This window comes from Capsicum annuum, unplaced genomic scaffold, assembly GCF_002878395.1.
Source record: "Capsicum annuum cultivar UCD-10X-F1 unplaced genomic scaffold, UCD10Xv1.1 ctg2352, whole genome shotgun sequence".
NCBI classification, from domain to species: Eukaryota; Viridiplantae; Streptophyta; class Magnoliopsida; order Solanales; family Solanaceae; genus Capsicum; species Capsicum annuum.
Window position 1 is genome coordinate 86,563 of NW_025829669.1, and position 24,988 is coordinate 111,550.

At 34.8% G+C, this 24,988-nt stretch overlaps 2 protein-coding genes across 3 annotated transcripts; one reads left to right on the forward strand and one right to left on the reverse strand.

The window, feature by feature from the left end:
* The first annotated feature begins 678 nt into the window (after positions 1-678).
* Positions 679-12,952, forward strand: LOC107854617 (probable glycosyltransferase At5g03795). The gene is given in 10 exon segments (XM_047402523.1): positions 679-2,072; positions 3,633-3,737; positions 3,895-4,071; positions 4,073-4,429; positions 4,521-4,651; positions 10,120-10,194; positions 10,196-10,262; positions 10,264-10,464; positions 11,147-11,660; positions 11,663-12,952. Coding segments are annotated over 8 exon segments (1,596 nt in total). The 5' UTR covers positions 679-2,072; positions 3,633-3,737; positions 3,895-3,969; the 3' UTR covers positions 11,812-12,952.
* Positions 12,953-13,318: 366 nt separating this feature from the next.
* LOC107854624 (probable disease resistance protein At4g27220) lies at positions 13,319-24,263 on the reverse strand. Of its 2 annotated transcripts, XM_047402522.1 has the most exons (4): positions 24,111-24,263; positions 23,349-23,854; positions 13,713-16,206; positions 13,319-13,502 (listed from the first exon to the last, which is right to left on the reverse strand). In XM_047402522.1, exons 2-3 carry the CDS (start codon positions 23,748-23,750, stop codon positions 13,762-13,764), a joined length of 2,847 nt encoding a protein of 948 aa, XP_047258478.1. In that variant the 5' UTR covers positions 23,751-23,854; positions 24,111-24,263; the 3' UTR covers positions 13,319-13,502; positions 13,713-13,761. The 2 variants fall into 2 exon arrangements, with proteins under 2 accessions (XP_047258478.1, XP_016555142.2); XM_016699656.2 differs by lacking the exon at positions 24,111-24,263 and having other exon boundaries at positions 23,349-24,089.
* Positions 24,264-24,988: the final 725 nt, after the last annotated feature.

The window sequence follows — 24,988 nt, forward strand, 5'->3', positions numbered from 1 at the left end:
TAATAACATGACTAGTTTACCGTAATGCTCCTATTAAATGATGTTTATATTTTAATTTTAAAAAATAATAATTAATGCAAATAGTAAAACATGGAATTTTTTTTTTGTCTCTTCTTGATTAATGAAAAGGGACAAGTAAAATGGAAAATTAAATTAGAAAATTCGAAACGGGTAATTTGGGATACAAGGAGTATATATAAAGTGGGTCCAAGTTGACAACTAATACTCCCTCCGTTTCATAATAAATGAATTGTTGAATTTTGACATACATATTACGAAAAAAGTATTAAGGACATAAATTTAATATAATTTTTCATTTTTACCTCAAAAAAAGAAGAAATTAACCTTGTAATACCTTTTCAAAAGTTAATTAATTATCAAATCATAAGGGCAAATTTAAAAAAAAATTCAATAATTCACTTATTTTAAAACACCAATAAATTTTTTTTTTTTTTTTTTAAAAGTCACCTTCTTTATACCTCATTTGTCCATTTTTTTCACTTTTCCTTAGTTTCATCCTATCCAATTCACCCTCCTTTTTTTTTTTTTTTTTGGCTTCTTTTCTTCACCATTCCAAAATAATTTTGCACTCAATTTCCATCCTTCACTAATCCAACCTTTGATAATTTGCTCTGCCACCCGTTTTAGCATCATTTACATTAAAAAAAAGGTATGTAATAGTGTGTTGCTTTTCAAATTTCGAGATTTAATTAAATCTTTTTTGATATATCTTTTAAATATTTTGAATTATCACTCTTATAATTATTGTGCCTTACAATATTATCAGACCTCACTTGTGTGGAATTTCATTGAGTATGTTGTAGTTGTTGGTTGTGATTTGCAGTATTGTTTAGGTAGTTTTTAAATATGTATATTTTGTTCCAAAAGTTTAAAGATTCAGTGTTTGAATTTACTGTCAAAATTTAACTTTTTGACTCTTGAAATTTGAACCGCATAAATTGGAACATAGGGAGCAATACATTTGGAGTTTTAATCACCCTTTGTTTGATAATTCAAGTTCCAGTGATTTTATATAGATTTTGTTTCAAAAAATTTGAAGATTTCATGTTCAAATTTACTGTCGAAATTAAACTGTTTGACTCTTGAAATTCAAACTATGTTATATAAATTGGAACAGAGGAAATAATATATATGGAGTTTTAATTCCCCTTTTGTTTGATAATTTCAAATTCCTGTGATTTTATAAGATTTCATGTTTGAATTTACTGTCAAAATTAAAATGTATGACTCTTGAAATTTGAATTGTGCCACATAAATTGGAAAATAGAGAGCAATATATATGGAGTTTCAATTACCCTTTGTTTTGATAATTTCAAGTTCCAGTGACTTTATGTAAATTTTGTTTTAAAAATTTTGAAGATTTTATGTTCGAATTTACTGTCAATATTAAACTGTTTGACTCTTGAAATTCGAACTGTGTTATATAAATTGGAACAAAGGAAATAATATATATGGAGTTTTAATCACCCTTTGTTTTAACAATTTCAAATTCCAGTGATTTTATAAGATATCATGTTCGAATTTACTGTCAAAATTAAACTGTATGACTATTGAAATTCGAACTGTGACCATATAAATTGGAACATAGAGAGCAATATATATATGAAGTTTTAATCATCCTTTGTTTTGATAATTTCAAGTTCCAGTAATTTTGTAAGATTTCATGTTCGAATTTACCGTCAAAGTTAAACTGTATGACTCTTGAAATTCGAACTATGTTATATAAATTAGAACAAAGGAAATAATATATATGGAGTTTTAATTACCCTTTTGTTTGATAATTTCAATTTCGAGTGATTTTACATTATATTTTTGTATGAACAATCTACTATATAGTAGCCTTGAGGTTCTTGGATTCAGAAAACACCATAAAGATTTGATCTTTATAAGATTCTAGAAGCTTGTAGCATTCGTCTGGCCAAAAATTTGTTTCTTTGTTTTATCTTTTACCTCTTATTGGGGGAGGTGATTAGACATGACATGACATGACGCAGTTTCATCTTATCGAGGATATGAATTCAGATAGGAGGTTGTGGAGAGCATATATTAAGGTAGAAGGTTAGTAGCTAGTAGTTGTGGTATTGCTTTGGCTGTTGCTTGTCTTTTGATTTCTGTTACTACGTGTTGTTTTTTGTACTTCAAATATCATTTTATTTTGTTGTAGTTATTGCCTTGTTACGTTTTTGTTACTATATGATATCTCTTGTACTTTTGTTACTTTTTTTAGACTACTTTTCTTGAGTTGAGGGTCTACCGGAAGAGGTAGAGGTAAGGTTTGCGTACGCTCTACCCTCCCTAGACCCACTGTGTAGGATGATACTGGATATGTTGTTGTTACCTCTTATTTGATTATATATGGAAGGAGTTCTATCTTTCTCTCTTGATAATTTGGTAGAAAGTTTTAAGGCACAATCATGGGTCAATAGCTTTTTCCTATTTTTTTCTCCTGAAAATATGCCAGTAGAGATGCTTTGCTTTATCATGCTTTCTATAGTATTTGCTTTGATATGTTTTTTCTTGAGCGGAGGTCTATCATAAACAACCTCTCTATCTCCCAAGGTTAGGGATAAGGTCTGTGCACGCTCAACCTTCCCTAAACCCCACTTGTGGGATTACACTGATATGTTGTTTTTGTTGTTGTATGGCAACGGAATATATATAGAAGGCATAATACATAAACAAACACTCAAACTTGGCCTTAACTGGCAAATAAGTACTACAACTTTGAGATTATGCATCCAGACAACCAGACACCTCAGCTTTGTCTATATTGACAGCTAAACACTGCAACTCATTCCAACTGTATTTCGTGGACATCCCATGTTGACGTGACACATAAATTTCAGAGGTATCTAAATGTATATTTTGTAAGTTGGAGTGTACAATTGACACAGTGGAGATGAGTTAAGGTGTCTAGATGTGCATACTCAAAGTTGGAGTGCTTACTTGCCTGTTGAGCTCAAGTTTGAGTGTTTGTTTATGTATTATGCCTATATAGAACTTCCAATACTTTTCTTTTTTCTTAATATTGGGTTGAAATGAGCTTAAATGAAGTGACATGGATAAGTGAGGATTCTAATAATTGACCCCAATTTGCTTAGAATTGAGGATAGTTATTGTTGTATGGGTTGCTAGCTTTTGATCATTTATAAGTTGAAACTGTTAAAACTAAAGGCTGCATATTGTATGATAGGGAAGGTAACTTCTTTAGTCGGTGATGTGATGTCGTGCGGATGCCCCAGTTCGGAGGTGTGAGAGGTTGGCTATGGATGGCGAAAAAATATTGAAGCAAGGTGATTAGAAAATGATATAGAGGTGAGTAGGAAGGTGTGGAGAGTGCGTATTAGGGTATAAAGGTAATAGGTGGAAGTGCATCCTTGCTAGAAGGGTGGGATGCTTTGTTTTTAGCCGTACCGGTAGTTGTAGTGCTATGCGTGTTTCATGTAGTTTCTTGTTCGTGGTGTGTTGATGATGTTTGTGATTTCGGGTAGGTCGTTTATTGTACTGCTTGGTGGGTGTCTTGTTTCTGTTATGACCTATTGGATTTTATTCCATTTTGTTGTTTGTTTTTTGTTTTATGATGTTTATTATACTATTTTGTCCTGTGCCAGGGATCTTTCGGAATTCGGAAACAACCTCTCTACTTCATTCTGAGGTAGTGGTATGGACTGCGTACACTTTTCCTCCCCAGACCCAACTTTGTGAGAATATACGGAGTATGTTGTTGTTGTTGTTGTTACTATAAAACTGTGAACTGACATGCATCTACATTAACAATGTATTCATATTTGTTCTTTGTCCGTGGTTGAGTGTTACTACTTCACATCAATAAAGCAGCTGAGATTTTGCTTAAAATTAAACTTTTGTTCACAGATCTCCCTGTTTGAGCCTTGGAGCATATTGGAGATATGAAATGGACTTTTTACGCTGCCTAAGGGACTGAAATGGATGTGCAAAAGTATCTCTATTTTTAACAGCAGGATGACAATGAGGAAATTATTGCGGAAAATAATTGTTATTCTGTTATTCAGAATTGACTGGAAGAATATGTTTTTTCATTGGTGCTATTTTGACAGTATTTAGGGTAATGTTTCAAATTTCTTCACTTCCTTATCCTCTTACTGAATGGATCCTCTTCCCATCATTGGAGATTTCATCTTCTCAAAGTTTGAATCACGAAAAGAACTTAATGGAACTTCCAGTGAGTCCAGATAACCGGTTTAGCTTTAGTCACCATGCCGCTGTAGTTGTTTCACTCAATTCTACAGACGGACTGAGTCAAAGACTGCAAGTTCTGGAAAGACGAGAGCAAGTTTCGACACAGCAGAAACGTAGGAAGCATGTGAATGCAGTAGATACAGTTATTTCCCCTTCTCCACCTGTTAGAAGCGTGTCCAACCATATGCTGGTAAGTCTTTCGTTGTGCTTATATTCTTAAGAATATTACTGAACTCATTTGCCTTCTTACTATCTCTTTTTTTACTATATTAATATTCCAGAGTTACATAGCATCTTTGACTCCAGATGAGGCACTTGCATATGCCAAAAGAGAGATTGAGAATGCACCACTAGTTACCGACGATCAGGATTTGTATACTCCTCTATTTAGGAATGTATCCATCTTTAGGAGGTAGGTATTTGATTTTAGTAGCTTAGACAGCTTACTTTTCAGATGATTTATGATGATACACTCTAATGAAGAGTCTTATTTAGTAACCAGTAGGTCATAGCAGAAGCTAGAAGATAGGCCCCCAGGGCTTTGGTAGTGCAACCGGTGATGTGTGGGTGAGGCACAGTAAGGGTTTGAGTCCTGCTATATACTAAAGCCACATAGTTAAGTGGAGTAGGGTAGAAAGACGGGAAAACGGCAAACAACAACAACAACAACATACCCAGTGTAATCCCACAAGTGGGGTGCATATCCATAATCCACTGAGTTTTGAACCTTGCGCCATTGATCCTGAGGGATTTCTCGGTTATAAGAAAACAGAAGTTAGAAGATTGGTCAAAGTAGTCAATTAAACACATCCCACTCGTATATATATAATTGCTTGGGGCAAGTCTTTGAGATATAGGAACTTAGAGTTGCTTTTATTTTATTCTTCGGATAAAAGATAGAGAGTGATACACATGTTTTGTTAGCATCGCTGGCTTTTTAGTGCTAGATATTGTCTAGTACCATGAATAATGATTGGGGCTTGAGTAAATGCGTATGCACTGATGCGGAGAGGAACTTTCTGGTAGTTTTGAGGTTGACGTTGGAACTCACCAGCTGACTATTGGAATGAAATGCTTCTTTTGATATCTAATAGGGACATATTTTTTCCTCCAAATAGATTTTAAAAAGGCAGCCTAGTGCACTAAAGCTCCCATTATGCGCAGGGTCCGGGTAAGGGCTTGACCATAAGGGTCCATCATACAAAACCTTACTTTGCATTTCTATCAGAGGTTATTTCCAAGGCTTGAATCCGTAATCTCCTGGTCACATTGCAACAACTTTACCTGTTGGGGCCCCCTTCAAATAGTGTGTATAGTGTTTTCAAGTCTGGTCCATAAAGCCTTTAGGATAATTGTCGCTAAATCTGAGCCTCGGTATAACTTGAATAAGAGCTACTACTTGATTTAGTAGCTTAGACAGCTTAGACAGCTTACTTTTCAGATGATTTATGATGATACACTCTAATGAAGAGTCTTATTTAGTAACCAGTAGGTCATAGCAGAAGCTAGAAGATCGGCCCCCAGGGCTTTGGTAGTGCAACCGGTGATGTGTGGGTTAGGCACAGTAAGGGTTTGAGTCCTGCTATATACAAAAGCCACGTAGTTAAGTGGAGTAGGGTAGAAAGATGGGCAAACGGCAAACAACAACAACAACATACCCAATTTAATCCCACAAGTGGGGCGCATATCCATAATCCACTGAGTTTTGAACCTTGCGCCATTGATCCTGAGGGATTTCTCGGTTATAAGAAAACAGAAGTTAGAAGATTGGTCAAAGTAGTCAATTAAACACATCCCACTCGTATATATATAATTGCTTGGGGCAAGTCTTTGAGATATAGGAACTTAGAGTTGCTTTTATTTTATTCTTCGGATAAAAGATAGAGAGTGATACACATGTTTTGTTAGCATCGCTGGCTTTTTAGTGCTAGATATTGTCTAGTACCATGAATAATGATTGGGGCTTGAGTAAATGCATATGACCCTAAACTTGACACCAAATTATAAGTTTGACCTTAAACTTTGATAGTGCACAAATAGGACCTTTAACTATTCAAAACCTGAACAAATATGACCTCCAATTTTGCAACCTCTATGCATGAGTTTCACTTGCGCCTACGTGGATATGTAATCCAATCATACGGTGCCACTTCATTAACAGGGCTGACTGGGAGGACTTTTAACTGGAACTTAAAACGACGTCATTTTGCTTCTATAAGTTAAAACAACGTCGTTTTGCTTATTTTTATTATTATTATTCTACTACTACTATTTCTACATATTACGTACTACTATTGCTTCTATCAATATACCACTACTACCACTACGACTAATTATTATTATTATTAATAACAATATTTTAATAAAATTTTCATCTTAATAACGTTTTAATAACGTTAATTTTATATACTACTAATGCCCTTAATAACGTTTTAATAACGTTAACTTAATATAATACTACTACTGCCCTTAATAACATTTTCTTAATAACGTTTTAATAACGTTAATGTAATTTATTTAATTATTTACCAATGTTCAAAAAACAAATAACGTTAATATAATAACGTTAATTTAATAGACTACTATTACTGCCCTTAGCAACCTTTTATTACGAGATAATACATAAATATGATCCTAAACTTGATATCAAATTATAACTTTGACCTTAAACTTTGATAGTGCACAAATAAGACCTTTAACTATTCAAAACCTGAACAAATATGACCTTCGATTTTGCAACCCCATGCGTGAGTCTCACTCGCGCCTACGTGAAAAGGTAATCCAATCACACGATGCCACGTCGTTAAAAGGGTTGATTTGGAGGGAGGTCATATTTGTGCACTGTCAAAGTTTTGCTTTTTGTGTTAAAGCGGCGTCGTTTTTATTATTATTATTATTATATTATTATTATTATTATTATTTATTTATTTTTATAGCAGCAATACCTAGCTTTTTTTTAATTAAAAAAAACAGCTACTAGCAGGGATCGAACCCGCGCAGTAGGCTGAAGGAAGCGCTCAAGAAGAGCAAATAACACCACTGGGCTATCTAAGTTCCTTGTTTCATGTGGTTCAACATTAATATACGTACATAAATATATATTTTTTACCTTATATATATACAACGTAATTTTTTTATTGAGGGGGTTCGGGTGAACCCCATGTCAACTACGTAGGTCTGCCCCTGCGTTAATTTAATAATATTTTAATATCGTTAATTTAATAACATTTTAATTACGTTAATTTGATAATTTTAATTTAATATACTACTACTACTATCCTTAATAACATTAATTTAATAAGGTTTTATTAAAACTATAATTTTTTTAATATTAGTATAGTTTCATTTTTAATTTAATATTTAAATAAATAATATTTAGATATATTATATAACTTAAAATCTCCCTCTGCTTTATAATATATATATACCCGCACGATTTTTTTGTATGTGGTTGACCCACATAATTAATAAATCTTTAATATTGCTCTTTTTCCGCGATGACAAAAGAAATTAGATGCCATTTTCATCTTTGAGCCGAAAATAATGAAAAAATAATAGTGAAAAGTCATTTAAAGGTCATATTTGTACAGTTTTGAATAGTTAAAGGTTATATTTGTGCACTGTCAAAGTTTAGAGTCATATTTATGTATTATGCCCTTAGATTTTAAGCTGGACGCGCCCAGTTTTGCATGTTGAACACGCGTTTTGCCATGCAGGATCGGAGGTCATATTTGTGCAGTTTTGAATAGTTAAAGGTCATATTTGTGCACTGTCAAAGTTTAAGGTCAAAGTTATAATTTGGTGTCAAGTTTAGGGTCATATTTAATATACTACTACTTCTGCCCTTAATAATGTTTTATTGATAACGTTAATTTAATAACGTTTTAATAACGTTAATTTAATAATGCTTTAATAACGTTAATTTAATAACTTTAATTTAATAATGTTTTATTAAAATTATAATTTTTTTATTTATTATTAGTATAGTTTCATCTTTGAGCTGAAAATAATGAAAAAAAAATAATAGTGAAAAGTCATTTAAATATATAAAAAGGAATTAGTAAGGGCATAATAGTCATTTTACCCTTTTTTTACTGTTGGAACGCTCAAATTTTTAGTCCGACGCGCCCAGTTTTGCGTGTACAACACACGTTTTGCCACATAGGATCGGAGGTCATAGTTGTGCAGTTTTGAATAGTTAAAGGTCATATTTGTGCACTATCAAAGTTTAAGGTCAGTTATAATTTGGTGTCAAGTTTAGGGTCATATTTATGTATTATGCCAAAAATAAGTGGTGAAAAAGTTTCCACTGCCTGTCCACGGAAAATACAGTCAAGTGGCATATGGATTCCAAACTTTTGGAGCCTTTCCACAACGGCTAGCCTCTGCTGCACAGCTAACCGTAGTTTGAACTTATATCTTGGGTGGATAATGGCTTGCAGCGTAATGCATTTCTAGTTGACCTTAGGGTGTTGTGGCATAAGTAATGTGTACATCTTGTTGATTGAGTAGCCCTTCCTTCCTTGCATTGCAATCACCCTGGTTGTTAGATCACCCTGAATGCCCTGTTGTTGCATAAGGTAACCCTTAGTGTCCAGTATCTTCTCACAACCCAAGATGCATTCTTAGGTGCAGGCATATTTTCCAACTCCTTCCTTTTAATGTAGTAGCTATGGATCCATTGAATCCAAGACAGTCCTTTCTACATATAACCTGCAGTAGCTTTAAGATTGCAGCTTTATTCCATAGAGTCAAGTTCAAGATGTTAAGACCCCCTGGAATCTTTGGACGACACACTATCCCACGACACTGGAACCTTCCTAGAAATAGTCACATTTCAAGTCCATAGGAAGGTTCTGAGAATTGTATTAATTAGCTTCAACACTTTCTTGGGAAACATGAAAATCTGAGCCCAGTATGTCTGAATTCCGAGGAGGACCGATTTAATCAATTGTTCTCTCCAAGCACATGAGAGGAGTTTTTCAGTCCAGCGTGTCATTTTCCCTGTGATCTTCTCAATAAGGATCATAAAATGGTGGATTGCTAATTCCTTTGTGTCAAGGGTACCCCCAAATATTTGAAGGGGAGCGTACCAACCGTAAACCCCAATTTGTCCAAAATGCCTGCCTTGTATGATCAGAAATCCCAGTCATGTATATTGCACTCTTCTCCACGTTGGCCTGGAGTCCTGAAGTCCTACAGAGTCTTTGAAAAGCCCCATGTAGCAAGGTCACAGACCTCACATCAACTCTGCAATACATTAGTAAATCGTTTGCAAAGCAGATGTGAGTACTCGCTAGTTTCCAGAACATAGGATGAAAATTGAAGTCACCGTTGTCAGTTGGTAGAGGAGGAGTGTAGTTGTTGTTGAAATCTGGTTAAAATTTTGTCCAGGCTTTTATGTCTTACGGAGATTCTTTCTTTACTATGGTATTGATCGATTTCAAGGTTAGTCTAAGTTTAAAATTTTCTTTCCTTTTTATTGGAAGAATCTGACACTCACTTCTTGGTACTTTTGAAGAGTCCGAGCTAGTGGCGGACTCAGGATTTAGGGGTTGTGGGTGCCCGGGAGGGTTGAACACACATATTGATGCCCAAAGCTTTAAGGTTTTGTTTGGAAACCAAAGCATCTAGCTATCTTCTTGGTTTTCAATTTCATACATTTCTTATATAATTATACCTAATCTGCATCGAATTTAACTGTGCCGGAGCACCACAAAATTGCACATAGGTCCGCCCCTAGTCCAAGCTGCACAGTGTTGCTGCACAGTGTTGAACAAACATTGGTTATTGAATCTTTTTCTGTTATGCATATCTTTGTCATCTGTTTGTGTTTCAAAATTAGCTTTTTCTTTAAACACAATTAGGTTGACATTCCAGGAGCTACGAGTTGATGGAGCTTATACTCAAAGTTTACATCTACAAAGAAGGGAAAAGGCCGATTTTTCATCAACCTTAGAGGAATTTATTCATCCGAGGGATGGTTCATGAAGCTGATGGAGGATAGTCACCAGTTCGTGACAAAGGGATCCACAAAAGGCTCACCTGTTCTATCTGCCATATAGTGCACGTCAGTTGCAAAGAGCACGATATGTGCCTAACTCACATAATCTTAAGCCGTTATCAATGTTCCTGCGGAACTATGTGAACATGCTAGCTGCGAAGTATCCTTTCTGGAACTGCACACGTGGGTCAGATCACTTTCTTGTTGCTTGCCATGATTGGGTATGCATGCTTATCATTATTGCCTGCTAAATTAATTATTTCTTCCATAAGCATTTTCTGTGGATCTAAACTTTCAAATTTGCATTTTACGCATGGGGAGTTGGATTTTCTTTTATACAAGAAAAGACCAGACTGATCTAGTGGTAAGAGATCAACATGTGTGGATTAGATGCAGGTTAGAGGAGCAGGTCTATTATCCATCGAGTTTCGAACCGTGCATCAATGGTCTTCCCCCTCAGGGGTGGGGGTGGGGGTGGGATCTGTTATAAAAGAAAGGTTCTTTTCCTGCATAAGAAGCTACTCTCTCCGTCCCAATTTGTTTAACATTCTTTTCTTTTAGTTTGTTCCAAAAAGAATATCGCCTTTCTATATTTCCAAACAATTTAACTGTACAATTCTCATTTTATCTTTAGTGAGATGATTTATAGCCCACACAAGTATCTTTGATTTTTTTTACACCTCAAGTTTTAGAAGTCGCTTTTTCTTTCTTAAACTTTGTGTTAGTCGAATAAAGACGCATAAAATGGAATGGAGGGAGTATACAGTACAAATAAGAAAGCCCTTTTTGCAATTATTATGTGTTGAACTCTTTTCTGGTCTTTGATTTGGATAGTTATGCGTTTTCGATTGATGAGTATTTTACCTTTTCTTGCTACTCTTATGTTTTGACAAATTCTTACAGGGACCTTACACTCTAAAGGACCATGAGGAGCTAAGTAGAAACACTATAAAAGCTCTCTGCAATGCAGATATATCTGAAGGAATATTTGTTTCTGTGAAGGAAGTTTCCCTTCCTGAGACCACTATAAGTAATCCCAGGAGGCCTCTTAGAAACCTCGGTGGAAAAAGAGTGTCACAACGCCCAATTCTTGCCTTTTTTGCTGGAAATATGCACGGTCCGGTACGTCCCAAACTCCTCAAGTATTGGAGAAACAAAGATGAATCAATAAGAATTTATGGGCCTTTGCCCCATAGAGTCTCAAGAGTTATGTCTTATCCTGAACACATGAAATCAAGCAAGTACTGCCTTTGTCCGATAGTTTATGAAGTGAACAGCCCGAGGATTGTTGAGGCAATATATTATGAGTGTGTTCCGGTTATCATCGCTGAAAATTTCGCCCTTCCGTTTAGTGAAGTTCTTAACTGGAGTGCCTTTTCTGTGGTTGTTTCTGAGAAAGATATTACTAGGCTAAAGGACATTACCAGGCCATGCAAAGTAACGTTAAGATGGTGTAGAAGCATTTTCTTTGGAACTCAACACCGACTAGATATGATCTGTTCCATATGATTTTGCATTCAATTTGGTTTAGCAGGCTCAATCAGCTCCAAGTATCACAAATATCATAATTCCTCGAGTTCTAGTTTTTCCAATTTGGTGGTCTATTGGATTTGGATTTATGACGTTTAGAGGCTAGAGCTGATCAATTCGGATGTGGATATACAAAAACCTTTTCAAGAGCTGCAGCCGGTTCAGTTCTCTTAGTGGGCGTTTGGGGACATTCCAAATATTTTTCACTTTATTTGGAATCTATGAAGTTGGAGTTAAAGATGGAATTGGTTTGGTTATACTTTTCGCAAAGGAGAGAGGAGAACGCTTTATTTGGAATTTATGAAGATCGAGTTGAAAAACAGGCTTGGAGCACTTCTCCAAATTTGGAATCCAACTCCAAATTGAATAGGTTGTTGTTGTTATTGTTTGTAGGGAAAAAGAAATCGCGTTTGAACTTTTGCCCAAACATCATGGCTAGCATTTCACAGATTTCCGACATACTGAACTACTACTTGAAATGATCTCAAGTTTGATGTTTTTGAAACTACTAAAAGTGTGCTGATGTTGAAATAGTCGGTGTATCTCTATGATGTCTATGCAAGCAACAGAGTTACTTTGAGAAAGAAAGAAGGATGAGGGGGAGAACACGGAGAAGAAAGAAACGGAGAAAAATAAAAGTACGGAAAGAAAAAGTGAAGTGAACATTTTCCACATTCTGCCGCACTCCTTTGTTGGCTATGTTATGTCTTCATCGATGTTTACTAAGTTTTGACAGTTGATACTGACGTACACGCTAACTTTCTGCGTGTTCCCAGAGGCAAAAGTATAGCGCCGGAGAGATGAGTACGATCTTTATCTTCTTTCTTTGTTTATGCACACATAATTCGAGTCAAAAACAGTGAGTTCAGTTGAGCTCATAAAACTCGTAGTTCAGATGATAAAATTATCTATTTTAGAATTCATTTTTGTGTATGCATATAAGCTCAAAAACAGTTAATATGCATCTGGCATCTGGGTTGATGCATATAAGATGAGATGGCCCCTTTAGACACCTTCAAAATTTATGTGACATGCCAGCGTCGAGTGACCATGAGACATAGTGCGGACGAGTTGAAGTGTCTAGATGTGCAGTCTCACAATTAGAGTGTTTACTTGTTTGTTGACGTTAAAGTTTAAGTCCCTATCTTTTTATTGTATATATAGCAGATGTTAAATCCCTTTTGGTTTCTTCATATGTTATATATATGTATGTATATATGTATATATAGTATATTCTAAGTTTTGATCAACATAAGCCATTTTTTAAATCAATTCACCAATGTAATATGTTTTCTGAAAACTTTACAAAACTATTAAAAACATTGTTGGCAGTAACGTATTGGGTTTTAAAAGAATTAACAGACCTCTTGATAGGTGCTTTGTCTGTGCTATCATGAGAGCAAAGACTGAGAAAACCAAGTTCATGTAATGAATTCTGTATGTACAATTTAACAATATGAGATCACACACTGGGCACGATCGAAACAAGAAATTACTCAGCGTACAATCAAGCAATCAAAATACCAGACCAGAAAGCACGATGAGTACAAACAAGGAACACTTATTGGCAGAAAATGCATTACAACAAACTTGACTGATTAAGGAAATACATTACAACAAACTTGACTGGTAGTAGGAAATACATTACAACAAACTAGACCGGTTAACTTTATCTCGAAACCTGTGTCTCTCCAGTGCAGGAATGTCCTTTCTCAGCTTCTATTCTTCCCTGAATGAAGCAACAAAAGGACAATCTCAATATAATGTAGATCGAAAACATTTTCCATCAAACCGAACACACCCTATGTGTTCATCTTTCTTGTAAAATAATTAGAGCATTTAATCCAAAACATTAAAGCTACAGGTGAAATAACCCTTTTATAAGAACATTATCATACCATTGACAATATAAAATATGAAAGTTAATTGGCACAATCACCTGAGATGCAGCGGAAGCCACGTCAACTTTGATCTTTGTGTCATCAGTTTTACCATTCTTTGTAACAATGCTCTAAATTTGACTTGAAGTTTTCATCATCCCATTCCAGTTGGCTCCACCATTCTGATGATCCTCTTATTACTTTGATGTTTTTGGAGGTTTGAATAGAGAAAGGCAGCTTCCTTAATCCGTCACAATAGCTCAACTTGAGTTCCTCCAAGTGTTCCCACATTCTCTGTGGCTCCCCCAACGTTCCTAGTTCTGGTAAGTTGTACAACTTTAACTTCCAAACTCTTGGAATTTCTGAGTTAACAATTGTTGCTTGATCACTTGAGCTGCATTGCACAAACAACTCTACCAGTTCAAGGCAATTGTTAATCGTAATTTCTTCCAAGTGCTTGGGTATAGAACATGCTCCACGATCGTTGAAAAGACATGTTAAACTTTCACAATAAGAGATATTCAGTTGGCGTAATTTAGAAAATCTTAGACCCAAATATTGACCGAAATTAGAAACACTCTCTAAATTTTTTACCAAATAGAGGTCGAGATATTCCAAATTTGGCAAAGGGTCAAATTGTCCACTTCCTCCTTCCACTGGTCCGAAAGAACAAGAACAGTGCTCTATCTTTAGTAATTTTAATCCATTAAAAGTGTTGTATGCAATCAACTTCCTGAGACCCGTGCATTCGTGCAAGTACAAATCTGAAGCAAACTGCAACATGCCTGAGAGCTCTCCGTTACTGAACATTTCACACTTGTAGACATTTATTGCCCTTATTGACTTGTTGTATGGTACTTGAATTGAAGTTTCCCCAACTTTAATGTGAAATCCTTTCAATCTAGTCATCCAGGTGTAATCTCTATTCAAACATGATGAGCTATCCACTCTAATAGAAAGACGAGTCAGATTCTGTAGCGATGATATCTCATCAAAAGAAGTCGCTTCATCAGAGCCAAACGACAGATTTAACATTTCAATGCTAGGAAAGTTGAGGAAAAATCCTTTTCTGATGCTCTTCATATTAGCAACAGACATATTTAATAGCCTCAGATTTGTCAAATTGTCCATTCCTTTCGGCAGACGACGAACGAATGTTTTATCACAATCGAGCAACTGCAAACTGTGAAGATTACCAATAGGTGGTAACTCTTTGAACCAATAACAATTTTGTAGTATTAGAGCACGTAATTGACATAAACTATTGATGGAGGAAGGCAGTGTTTCAATACCAGTTTGACTCAGATTCAGAACTCTTAGAGCTGGAAATGCCAAAAAAAATTCCTGGGGTATTTTCTCAAGGGGTTCATTGCCTTGCAAAAGTAAAGATGTTGTCTTTGGACATTTTGTTGTAATACCACGTAGACATGCAATTTTGTTGCTTATGAAAGATATTCTCTTGACAGAAGCTGATATTTTAATATGTGATATCTCAGTCAACCCAATTCCAGCTAGAAAACCAGAAGTGTGTTCATCCCCAAAGGTACTAGCTATCCATCTAGCAACATCACGAACCACATCATGCATCTTCACACAATCCACAACCTGCCTCCGCTCAATCTCCATCTTATCGGCTTCTAACAAGCAGGCATCTTTTAGACTCTCAATCAACGTGATTCCCCTGTTGTAGGCTTCTTCATATGTGTCATGTTCACCGAGGATCTCCTCCGCCCACCAGCAATGTATGAGATCATCTATCAAAATAGCCGCCGGATATAAAGAGCAATATAAGAAACAACTTTGAATATCACCTCTCTTTTTGTTCACATGTTTTCTTCTTTGCTCTGAAGATAATTCAATATCCTGAGATTCTAAAGAATCAAAACTCCACTTGATGACCGTGTAAACTTTTTTCTCGACATCCTTGTTATGAGGTTCGGACATTCTAAGTGATTTCAAAGCATCTTCCCAAAGCTCGACCTTTGTCTTCCCTCTCATGGATGATCCAATAACAATGATTGCTAAAGGTAAACCATCACACTCTCTTGCGATTTCCTTTGCCAATGGATGGATTTGCTCCTGATTGACAATATCTCCCACATTTTGGGCAAACAGTTGCCAAGATTCATCCTCGTCCAATGTGTAAACCTTCATTTCGACATCTGTATTCATTTGGTTACAAACACTCAAAAAACGAGAAGTTATAATTACCTTGCTTCTCGCGGAAAGTTGGGGCACGCCTACATCATCCAACTTTATAGGTTCCCAAATGTCATCCAATATGAGAAGAAAACTCGTTTCTTTCTCGAGCCTTTCACAGATTTTGCTGGCAATGTTTTCTACACTTGCCTCGTTATCTACCTGTAGTTTTAATCTACTGGCAATTTGTTCTTGAATCTTTCTTATGACTATTGGTGGTCTGGGTACGGTAACCCATACCACAACGCCAAAAGACAGTTTGGAACTTGGCACATTCTTTAGCTCGTTGTTCAGATTCTTCACCAATGTAGTTTTCCCAACTCCTCCGGTACCCAACACACCGATGGTGCTTACCTGAAAGGATTCAAGTGAAAGATGCATCAATGGTCACATAGAAGAAATATGGAAAACTAGAGAAACAAAGATGTAGGAGGCTTTGATAATTTAGTCATAGCTTCTTCATCTCAAATTTGCTAAATTAATTGTAACGCCTCGTAAGTTTCTAGGCTCACAATTTTGGAAAATAATAGGCTTAAAAGCGTAATTAAGATGCTTCGAGGGATGTCAGGACCAACATGTTTTAAGTGAAGTACTTGGATTTAATATGAATCAAAAGTGTTTGAACTAGCAATATGAGAAGAAGAAAAAGAGAGTAATAACGAACGAATGTTATTGTGATTTGGTCAAATAATAAGAGATAATTATAGCCAAGCTCATATGTAGCAAATGTATAGGTTTTGTACATGCAGTTGTAAATATGCATATAATACACACAATTTGTGTACATAATTGGTATATTTCGGTCGTATTGGTAAATAAGTTTGGACGAAGTATACATATTGGTAATTTTCTCAATAACATATAGCGGTATAAGTTCGATTGCTAGAGACAAAAATTAAAAGAAAAACTCATTTGAAGGGCAAAATTAAGTAACAGCCCATTTGAAAGGCAAAAGTGCAATTAATTCTAAAATAGAAAGGGGTATAAGGCCAATATGCAGAAGCAATCTTGGTTGTTTATCTTTCCAAATTTAATATTTTTTATTTTTGTATTAAATAATTCTTCGGTTGAAAAAATAAGCGAAGATTGTTGGTTCGTGAGCTATATTTGAATGTAAGGTAGGTTAGGCTTACTTTTGTTAGATTGAGCTTTATTATAGTATGATTTTGCTATCTTGTTGAGATTGGGATGAGTTTTAGGTATTGGTATGATAAATGGTATATTTCGGATTAGTTGAACTACTTAGGTTATTGAACTTGTATAGTGTGGTGATTGACTTATAGCTTAGAACCTTGCTAGTTGGAGTTGTTAATTCATGAATAGTATGAGAATGCTCTAGTTGTTGTAATTAGACGGGAGTGACCTTGTTCATTCACACTAAGAGTAATTTGACCTTAGATATATTTAGTTGTGAAATTTGTCTTAGATGCCTTGAATGAACTAAGAGTAATACTTAAGGAGGAATTATACCATAAAACTAGTACGGATTGATAAACCTCTAAGACATGATGTAGATGAATTAGTCTAGTCCCGGGTAGAAGTTAGACTTGAATGGATATTTTTGGATGTTAGAAGCGGAACGTGACCACATTAAGTTTGGATTATGTAAATTGTCAGTGACCTAGATATTTGTTAAACGCCTAGAATATGCTTTTGAGAATGTGATGGTTAGACTCGGTAGATGGGTTGTTCACGATGTTGGCTTTGAAAATAATGTGTATGTTGATTGTCATATTCTTAAAATTGTTGATTAGAAATGGAAAGTCTTGTAAATTGAGCCTATGACTATGCTATCACTTGAATTATTAACTTGTTGTTATGTGAACCTTGGATTATGCTATTACACATATTATGTTCAAGCCTAATGACTAAACTAATGTTTGTGCAAAGGAATCCCTTAATCATTGCATCATGAATCATGCATATAAAGGGAGATTCTAAAAAGTATAATCATGGCTAATTATTGACCATGCTAATAATCATGTTAAGCGCGGTAATATACAAAGTGTTCTTGTCATATGTATATACATGCTCATGCATCTACAAACATATTGCATTGATGTCCTTTTTACTTATTTTCCAATCTATTCTTCGTGGGCTTGCACTTGTTATTAGTTTGACCTTATATATATATATGTATATTAATGTCATGGTGAGTATATTGATGTTATGATGATGCCTAGTGAATTCGGAGGATATGTTGATGTTCTGATGATGCCCGGTAATTCTGAAAGAGGTATTTGTGTTATGATGATGCCCGGTGAATTCGGAGGATATATTAATGTTATGATAATGCCCGATAAATTCATAGAATATGTTGATGTTATGATGATGCTCGGTAAATTCGAAAGAGAGATTTGTGTTATGATGATGTCCGGTGAATTTGAAGGATATATTGATGTTACGATGATGTCCGATGAATTCGGAAGATATATTGATGATGTGATGATGCCCGGTAAATTCAGAAGAGGTATTGATGTTATGATGATGTCCGGTGAATTCGGAGGATATGTTGATGTTATGATGATGCCCGGTAAATCCGAAAGAGGTATTTGTATTATGATGATGCCAGGTGAATTCGAAGGATATAGTGATGTTATGATGATGTCCGGTGAATACGGAGGATATGTTGATGGTGCCCGATAAATTCGAAAGAGGTGTTGATGTTATGATGATGTCCGGTGAATACGTAGGATATGTTGATGATGTGATGATGCCTAATAAATCCGAAAGAGGTATTGATATTATGGTGATGTCCGATAAACCCGGAGGATATATTGATGTTATGGTGATGTTATGTATGGTAAGCATGTGTGAAAATATAGGTATATCCGTGGTTGTGCCATTGTATGATTAAGTCCTTCTGTGCATGTAGGATATGATGTTTTCCTTAAAAAGTGTCTATAATTCTCTATCGTTAATCACTAGTTAAGTGGCATGACTCTTGTTAATACTAAATAGTGAATAGAAGTAGAAATTGCCGACTAGTGAGTCAAGACTAATTGGTAAGTGTAATCATGTGTAAAATTAAGAAATCACCTAGTAAGTATATTTGGCTTGAATGAATGGTTAGATTATGGGATTTCGACTAGTGAAATAAGTTATGTGATAACTAGTTATTTATATAAAGTGGTTATATTACTTGATGGCTAGGATGCTAGAATACTAGTTGGTGGACCTTGTTTAGTTAAATTGTGGTAACTAGTAATTATAATTATATAATGACTATTAATGATAGTAGACTCAACATTGTTGATGATTAGTGATATTGATGTCTAGTATGCTATGCCGATGGATGATTAAATAAGGACCTAGATAATCATGGTGATAACTTAAAAAAAATCGTTGGTTTATAGATAGATAATGTGTTTGTAATATGTAACTTCTCACTACCTTGATAATTAGTGTACTTATGTTAACTAAGAATGAGTTGGTTAAATGGTGATTATGGTTTAGTGTTACGTCTTGGCTAGATGTGAATGTTGGCTATCTAATGAATCCTATTTAGTTGTTACTTCATGAAGAAATAGTAGGTGAGAAATCGGTTAGGCTAACGGTTGGTGGCCTTTTGATAACTAGTAAACTAATAGCTTAATAATAAATGGTGGTTGTTAATATAGACTAGATTGAGTATATTAATGAGTTAGAGGTCTAAACGCCTATATAATTATGGTTATGATTATATTGGTATATGCTGTTTAAATTGCGGTAGTGATGATGGTCTTGGATATCGGCAAGTGACCATGACGAGAATTGTAAAAACCGTGGTAAATGTGATTTGTTTGTGTATCTTTATATATCTTGATACGTTGATGAATTGATCTATTGGTGCACTCTCTGGTGGTATGAGACGCCGTGATGAGTTCTTTGCTTGTATTCTTTTGGCTATACTTCCCAGTGGTATGGCACACCATTGTAAGTTCTTTTACTTTATGCTTTAATGATTGTATGCGTGTTGAACTTGGTATTTATGCGGTTGTAATTATATGCACATGTTGCTTTACGCTTTCAAATTGATTATTCACTTTGTATGACGGTCGTTGTACGTATTGGTATGAGATGCCATATTAGTGTTCTAGTTGATTAGTTGTTTTGTACAGTAATGATGGAGACGATTCAGGTTCGATTCTATACCTTGACTTACAGTTATTGTCTTACTTTATATCATAATTTAGCTTAGTCGGCCGATGATGCCTACTGAGTACCCATTATTTTGGTACTCATACTACACTTCTGTACCTTTTTAGTGCAAACTCGAGTACTAGTTGCCGCCGCTGAGATCGTGTTGTGTTGATCTTTCAGAGACAGGGTGAGCTCTTGGAGTTCGAGTCACCCGTTTCCCTCCTATCTTTATTCAGTCTTTTGTATTTGAGACGAATGTAAAGACTATTTCGACTTTGAGTTGTATTTTCTATTGTCGAACTTAGATGCTCTTGTACTACTATTACCAGGTCATGGGAATTGGTATCCGTAGTTGCTTGTCTGTTGTGGAACATCATTGTTTGTTGTGGTGTTCATCTATTGTGGCCTTGTCGGGCGTTTCTACCAAAGTAATCCATTGTCTTAGCTCTGGGTTACGGTGTTGGCTTACCTACTAGTAGGTTTAGTAGGTGTCACCACGACTCGTGAATCGGATCATGACATATTCCTTCATCACATATATTTTTATTCAAAATCTAGTTCTGACTTAACTAAGGAGAATGTTAAGACTCACTAAGTACTGCTAGTGGTAACTGTTAAAAATTGCTTTAAGGAATAATGCACATGATTTATTTTTTATTTTTCTCTAACTTTTTTACATACAACTCCTAGTCAAATTGGGATTCCTATTTGGTAGTAGACTGATTAGTTGTTATTTTTGGTATCAAATAGGTTTTCTTTTATGATAAGTTTAATCTATTTTTACTTGTAATAGCACTATTTAAGTAGGAGTTGATGATCAATAAAATATGCAGCTTTTACCATAAAAGAAAAATAAACTTCTCTGCGTCTCTTCTCGTCTAACTTATTTCTATTTTCAGTTTTTAAGAGTATTGAAATCAACAATTGGTATAAGAGCTATTTTTCTTGAGGGACCTGTGAGTGAAGAGATGAATTTTGAAAATAGTTTTTCACGAATGGCTCCACCCATTTTTTATGGTGAAAATTATCAATTATGGGTTGTGAGAATAAAAACTTACTTGGAGGCTCTTGATCAATGAAAAGCTGTGGAAGAGGATTATGAAATAAATCCGCTGTCAAATAATTCCACACAACCCAAATCAAGAGTCACAAGGAAATAAAAACCACGAAATCTAAGGTGAAGGAAACTCTATTTGCTTCTGTTTCAACAACTATATTTACAAGAATTATGTCTCTCACATCACCAAAAGAAATTTGGGATTATCTGAAGAATGAATATGCTGGAGATGAAATAATCCGCAGAATGCAAGTACTGAATTTAATAAGAGAGTTTGAGTTGCCGAGAATGAAAGACTCCGAAACAGTCAAAGAGTACTCGGGCAAATTACTTGAGATTGTTAACAAGGTAAGATTACTAAGCACTAAATTTAAAGATTCAAGAATTATTTAAAAAATTATTGTTACAGTGCCCGAAAGATATGAAGTATGTATAACTACCTTCGAAAATACACAAGATCTGTCCAAGATTACCTTAGCAAGATTGTTAAATTCTTTTCAGGCACTGGAACAAAGGAAACTTATGAAGCAAGATGGTATGATTGAAGGAGCCTTAGTAGCCAACCACATAACTCAAAGAAGAGATAAAAATTTAAAAAATTATCATTTTGTGAGCACTGTGAAAAAATGGGTCATCCACCATATAGATGTTGGAAAAGGCAAGACGCAAAGTGCAGCAAGTACAATCAACTTGACCACGAAGCAGTGATTTACAAAAGCAAATTTGAAAACCATGAAGCAGATGCACACATGGTCAATGAAGCAGAAGAAGAGGCCATTTTTTTGTTGCAACATGTATCTCAAGTAAGATTTCAGCAAATTTTTGGTTGATTGATAGCGTTTGCACTAACCACATGACTTATAAAAAGAGTTTGTTTAAAGAATTAAAGCTTATTGAGATATCAAAAGTTAGGATCAAAAATGGTGACCAGGTTCTTGTTAAAGAAAAAGAAACTGTTGTCATCAAAACAAGTTCAAGTAATAAAGCAATTTCAGATGTTCTTTATGTACCTGATATTGATCAAAACTTGTTGAGTACTTGTCACTTGGTAGAAAAAAGATGCAAAGTATCCTTTGAGGATAAACATTGCTTCATCAATGATGGTGTTAGAAAAGAAATTTTAAACATTAAGATGAGAGCTAAACATTTCTCATTTGACCTAATTAAATATGTTTCTGTAGAACATGTAAAAGATCATAGGCTGAAAAAATTAGAAGATGATCCTCTAATTAAAAAAGTACAAGCAATATGTGAACCTCCTAGGTTTAAAGGAGATTTCAATATTCTTATAGGATTTGAAGGTAAGGAAGAGTTATCTATGTTTCAGAAAAATAAAACAGGTAAGTTTGAATTCAAGATGCAAATGAAGAAGGAAGGCATGCTAAAAGGATTTAATAGTCAAGAGTTGCATTCAAGACGAGAAGTAAATTTAGTTCACCACAAGCCAAAAGATGAATCTGCATATTTATTCGCAAGGTCACTTTCGGTTATCAAGTGTGGAGATCCCAAGAAAGAAGATCAAAATTTCGCAATTCCTAAAGCAAGGAGGAGTGTTAAAAGTTGTTTTAAGGAATAATGCACATGATTTATTTTTTATTTTTCTCTAGCTTTTTTACATACAATTCCTAGTCAAATTGAGATTCGTATTTTTGGTAGGAGACGGATTAGTTGTTATTTTTGATATCAAATAAGTTTTCTTTTATGGTAAGTTTAATCTATTTTTAGTTGTAATAACACTATTTAAGGAGGAATTGATCAATAAAATAAGACTTTTACAAGGAAAAAAAAAAACTTCTTTGCGTCTCTTCTCTTCTAACTCATCTCTTTCAGATTTTAAGAGTATTAAAACCAAACAGTAACTGATGCTCTCTTTGTGGAATATATATGTCAACATAAGTTTCATAGACTAGCAAACTACTAGTATGTTGCTTTATTCCAAAAGTTGATTGGTGAGTTCCTTTCTTGATCGTGAAGTTTATTTTCTTTTAGTAAAACAGTTATAATATTCATTTATATGTCTTGTGCACTCCCCTTATAATTAAAGAATTATTTGGAATAGAGTTTATGTTAACTGCACGTTGGTTATTTGTAGTAGAGTTCACAGTCAAAATGTTTTGCCGGACTAAAAAACCGGTCGAGACACTTAATAAACACGATAGTAACACCATATTTGTAATAGAAAAGAAAAATCAGATTTCGACTAAAAAGTAAAAGCCATTTGGACTATAAAATCTGATTAGACATGAATTAGTGAAATTAACAACTATCAAATCATAAAATATTTAGAATTAAATTCTTGGATTAGTTTCAACATTACCTCATCATCTTCCAATAGTCGTAGGAGTTTGTTGAGATTCCTTGTTGCTGTTAACTGGCCTTTTATGGATGGTCCCAGGATGTGCTCAGCTTTTTCCACCCGGTAATTTTCTACCACCAAATTGGATCCAAAGTTTTCTCCGACCTCTTTAAGCTTGCAGAATTGAACCCAGATGTTCTTTGCTTGAGTGGAGACTTCCGAGCGACGGCTGCATTTTGGACAGCATTTATACACAAGCGTCTTTGCTGCTGCAATGTGTTCTTGCATAACTTCCCATTCATTCTTGAGCTTCTGAACATCTTCGAACCACTTGATAACATCTGGTTTTCGTTTATAGCCTTCTCCCTCCACTTTTTCCACCTTTCGTTTGATATCATCTCTTAACGCTGTTAGCTCCTCCATTTCCGTCCTTAGATTTTCAATTTTTGATGAGAAACGGATGATGTTTTCAATCTTAGGATAGATGCATTTCGATACAAACTTCCCCACCTCAACAACAAAGCCACCTACAGCATTAAAAAGTATTTCCATTGAACAATTGTTGAAGTAAAGGAACAAAAAAGTGTTTTTGATTACAGTATTATATATGATGCCCTCAAAGATGATTATTAAACTGATCTTTTCTTCAATATTTATAGCAGAATTTTGAGAGCAAAGTAAAAAGTAGTAAAAAAGAAGGCAAATAGAATAAGTAAAACTGAAGGCAAATACAATTTACTTTAGTTAACAAAGCAAGCGAAGAAAAAGAAGAAATGCAATTACTTTATTCTTTGGTCCATATTCTGAACTTCATGGACATAAAAAGTTTTGTATCATAGAGCTTGATGATTAGCCCTCGGCTTGTTGGTAAGGTGAGAACTTCAAGCCCGACTGCGGGTGGCATAGCCTTCAACAAACCTATAAGCCCAAAATAGTCATAATTCATATGAATATATGCACACCTAGTAACAAATTTTATGTATGATTCTATTTATGGATTTCAAATTACTAGAAATGAAGAATGCTTCAAAGACTGTATTTGTTAGAGATAAGGTAATCAATGACGATAAGAAGGAGAAGAAAGGAATCCTTCAGCTCACAAGATCTACTGCTCACACTGAAGATACAAGAGAAGCTTCTATACAATTGTCAATACAAGCTGTAAAACTGGAAAATCTGCACCTATGTGGACTTTTCTCATGCCAACCCATGTGGACTTGCTGCTACTTTTTCAATGCATTTATTCTGTTATTACATTTCTTTTTTCAGCATATACATGTATAAATAGTGGTAGGATTATGTACATTCAACACAACGAAATACAGAAAACTTTCCATACAATCTCTCTTACATTTCTTCAGTATTTAGCTAATTAAAGATAAAGACAAAAGACATAACGAATCTCTTAAAGTTGGCTATAACTTTTTCTTACCTCAATTGATTCTTGTATCTATTCCACACTTCAAGTATTCAACCCCACACAAAAAATGTACCTATCACATTGAACTAGTTTGGTTGGGAATAAGTTACTTCAGAATTTGTTATTCCAAGATTGTTATTCCATCCTCAATGGTGGACAAATCTCGAGAGATGTTGTCCTATGATTTTATCCAACCAAACATAGGATAAACTCATCCTAAAATTAATCTCAGTATAAATCA

Excerpts from the sequence above, each read along its gene's own strand:
- LOC107854624 (XM_016699656.2), bottom strand. The coding sequence starts at position 23,879 with ATGGAAATACTTTTTAATGCTGTAGGTGGCTTTGTTGTTGAGGTGGGG. Across the intron at positions 16,207-23,348 it reads GACTATTGGAAGATGATGAG|GTAAGCACCATCGGTGTGTT; the intron begins GTAATGTTGAAA and ends GAATCCTTTCAG.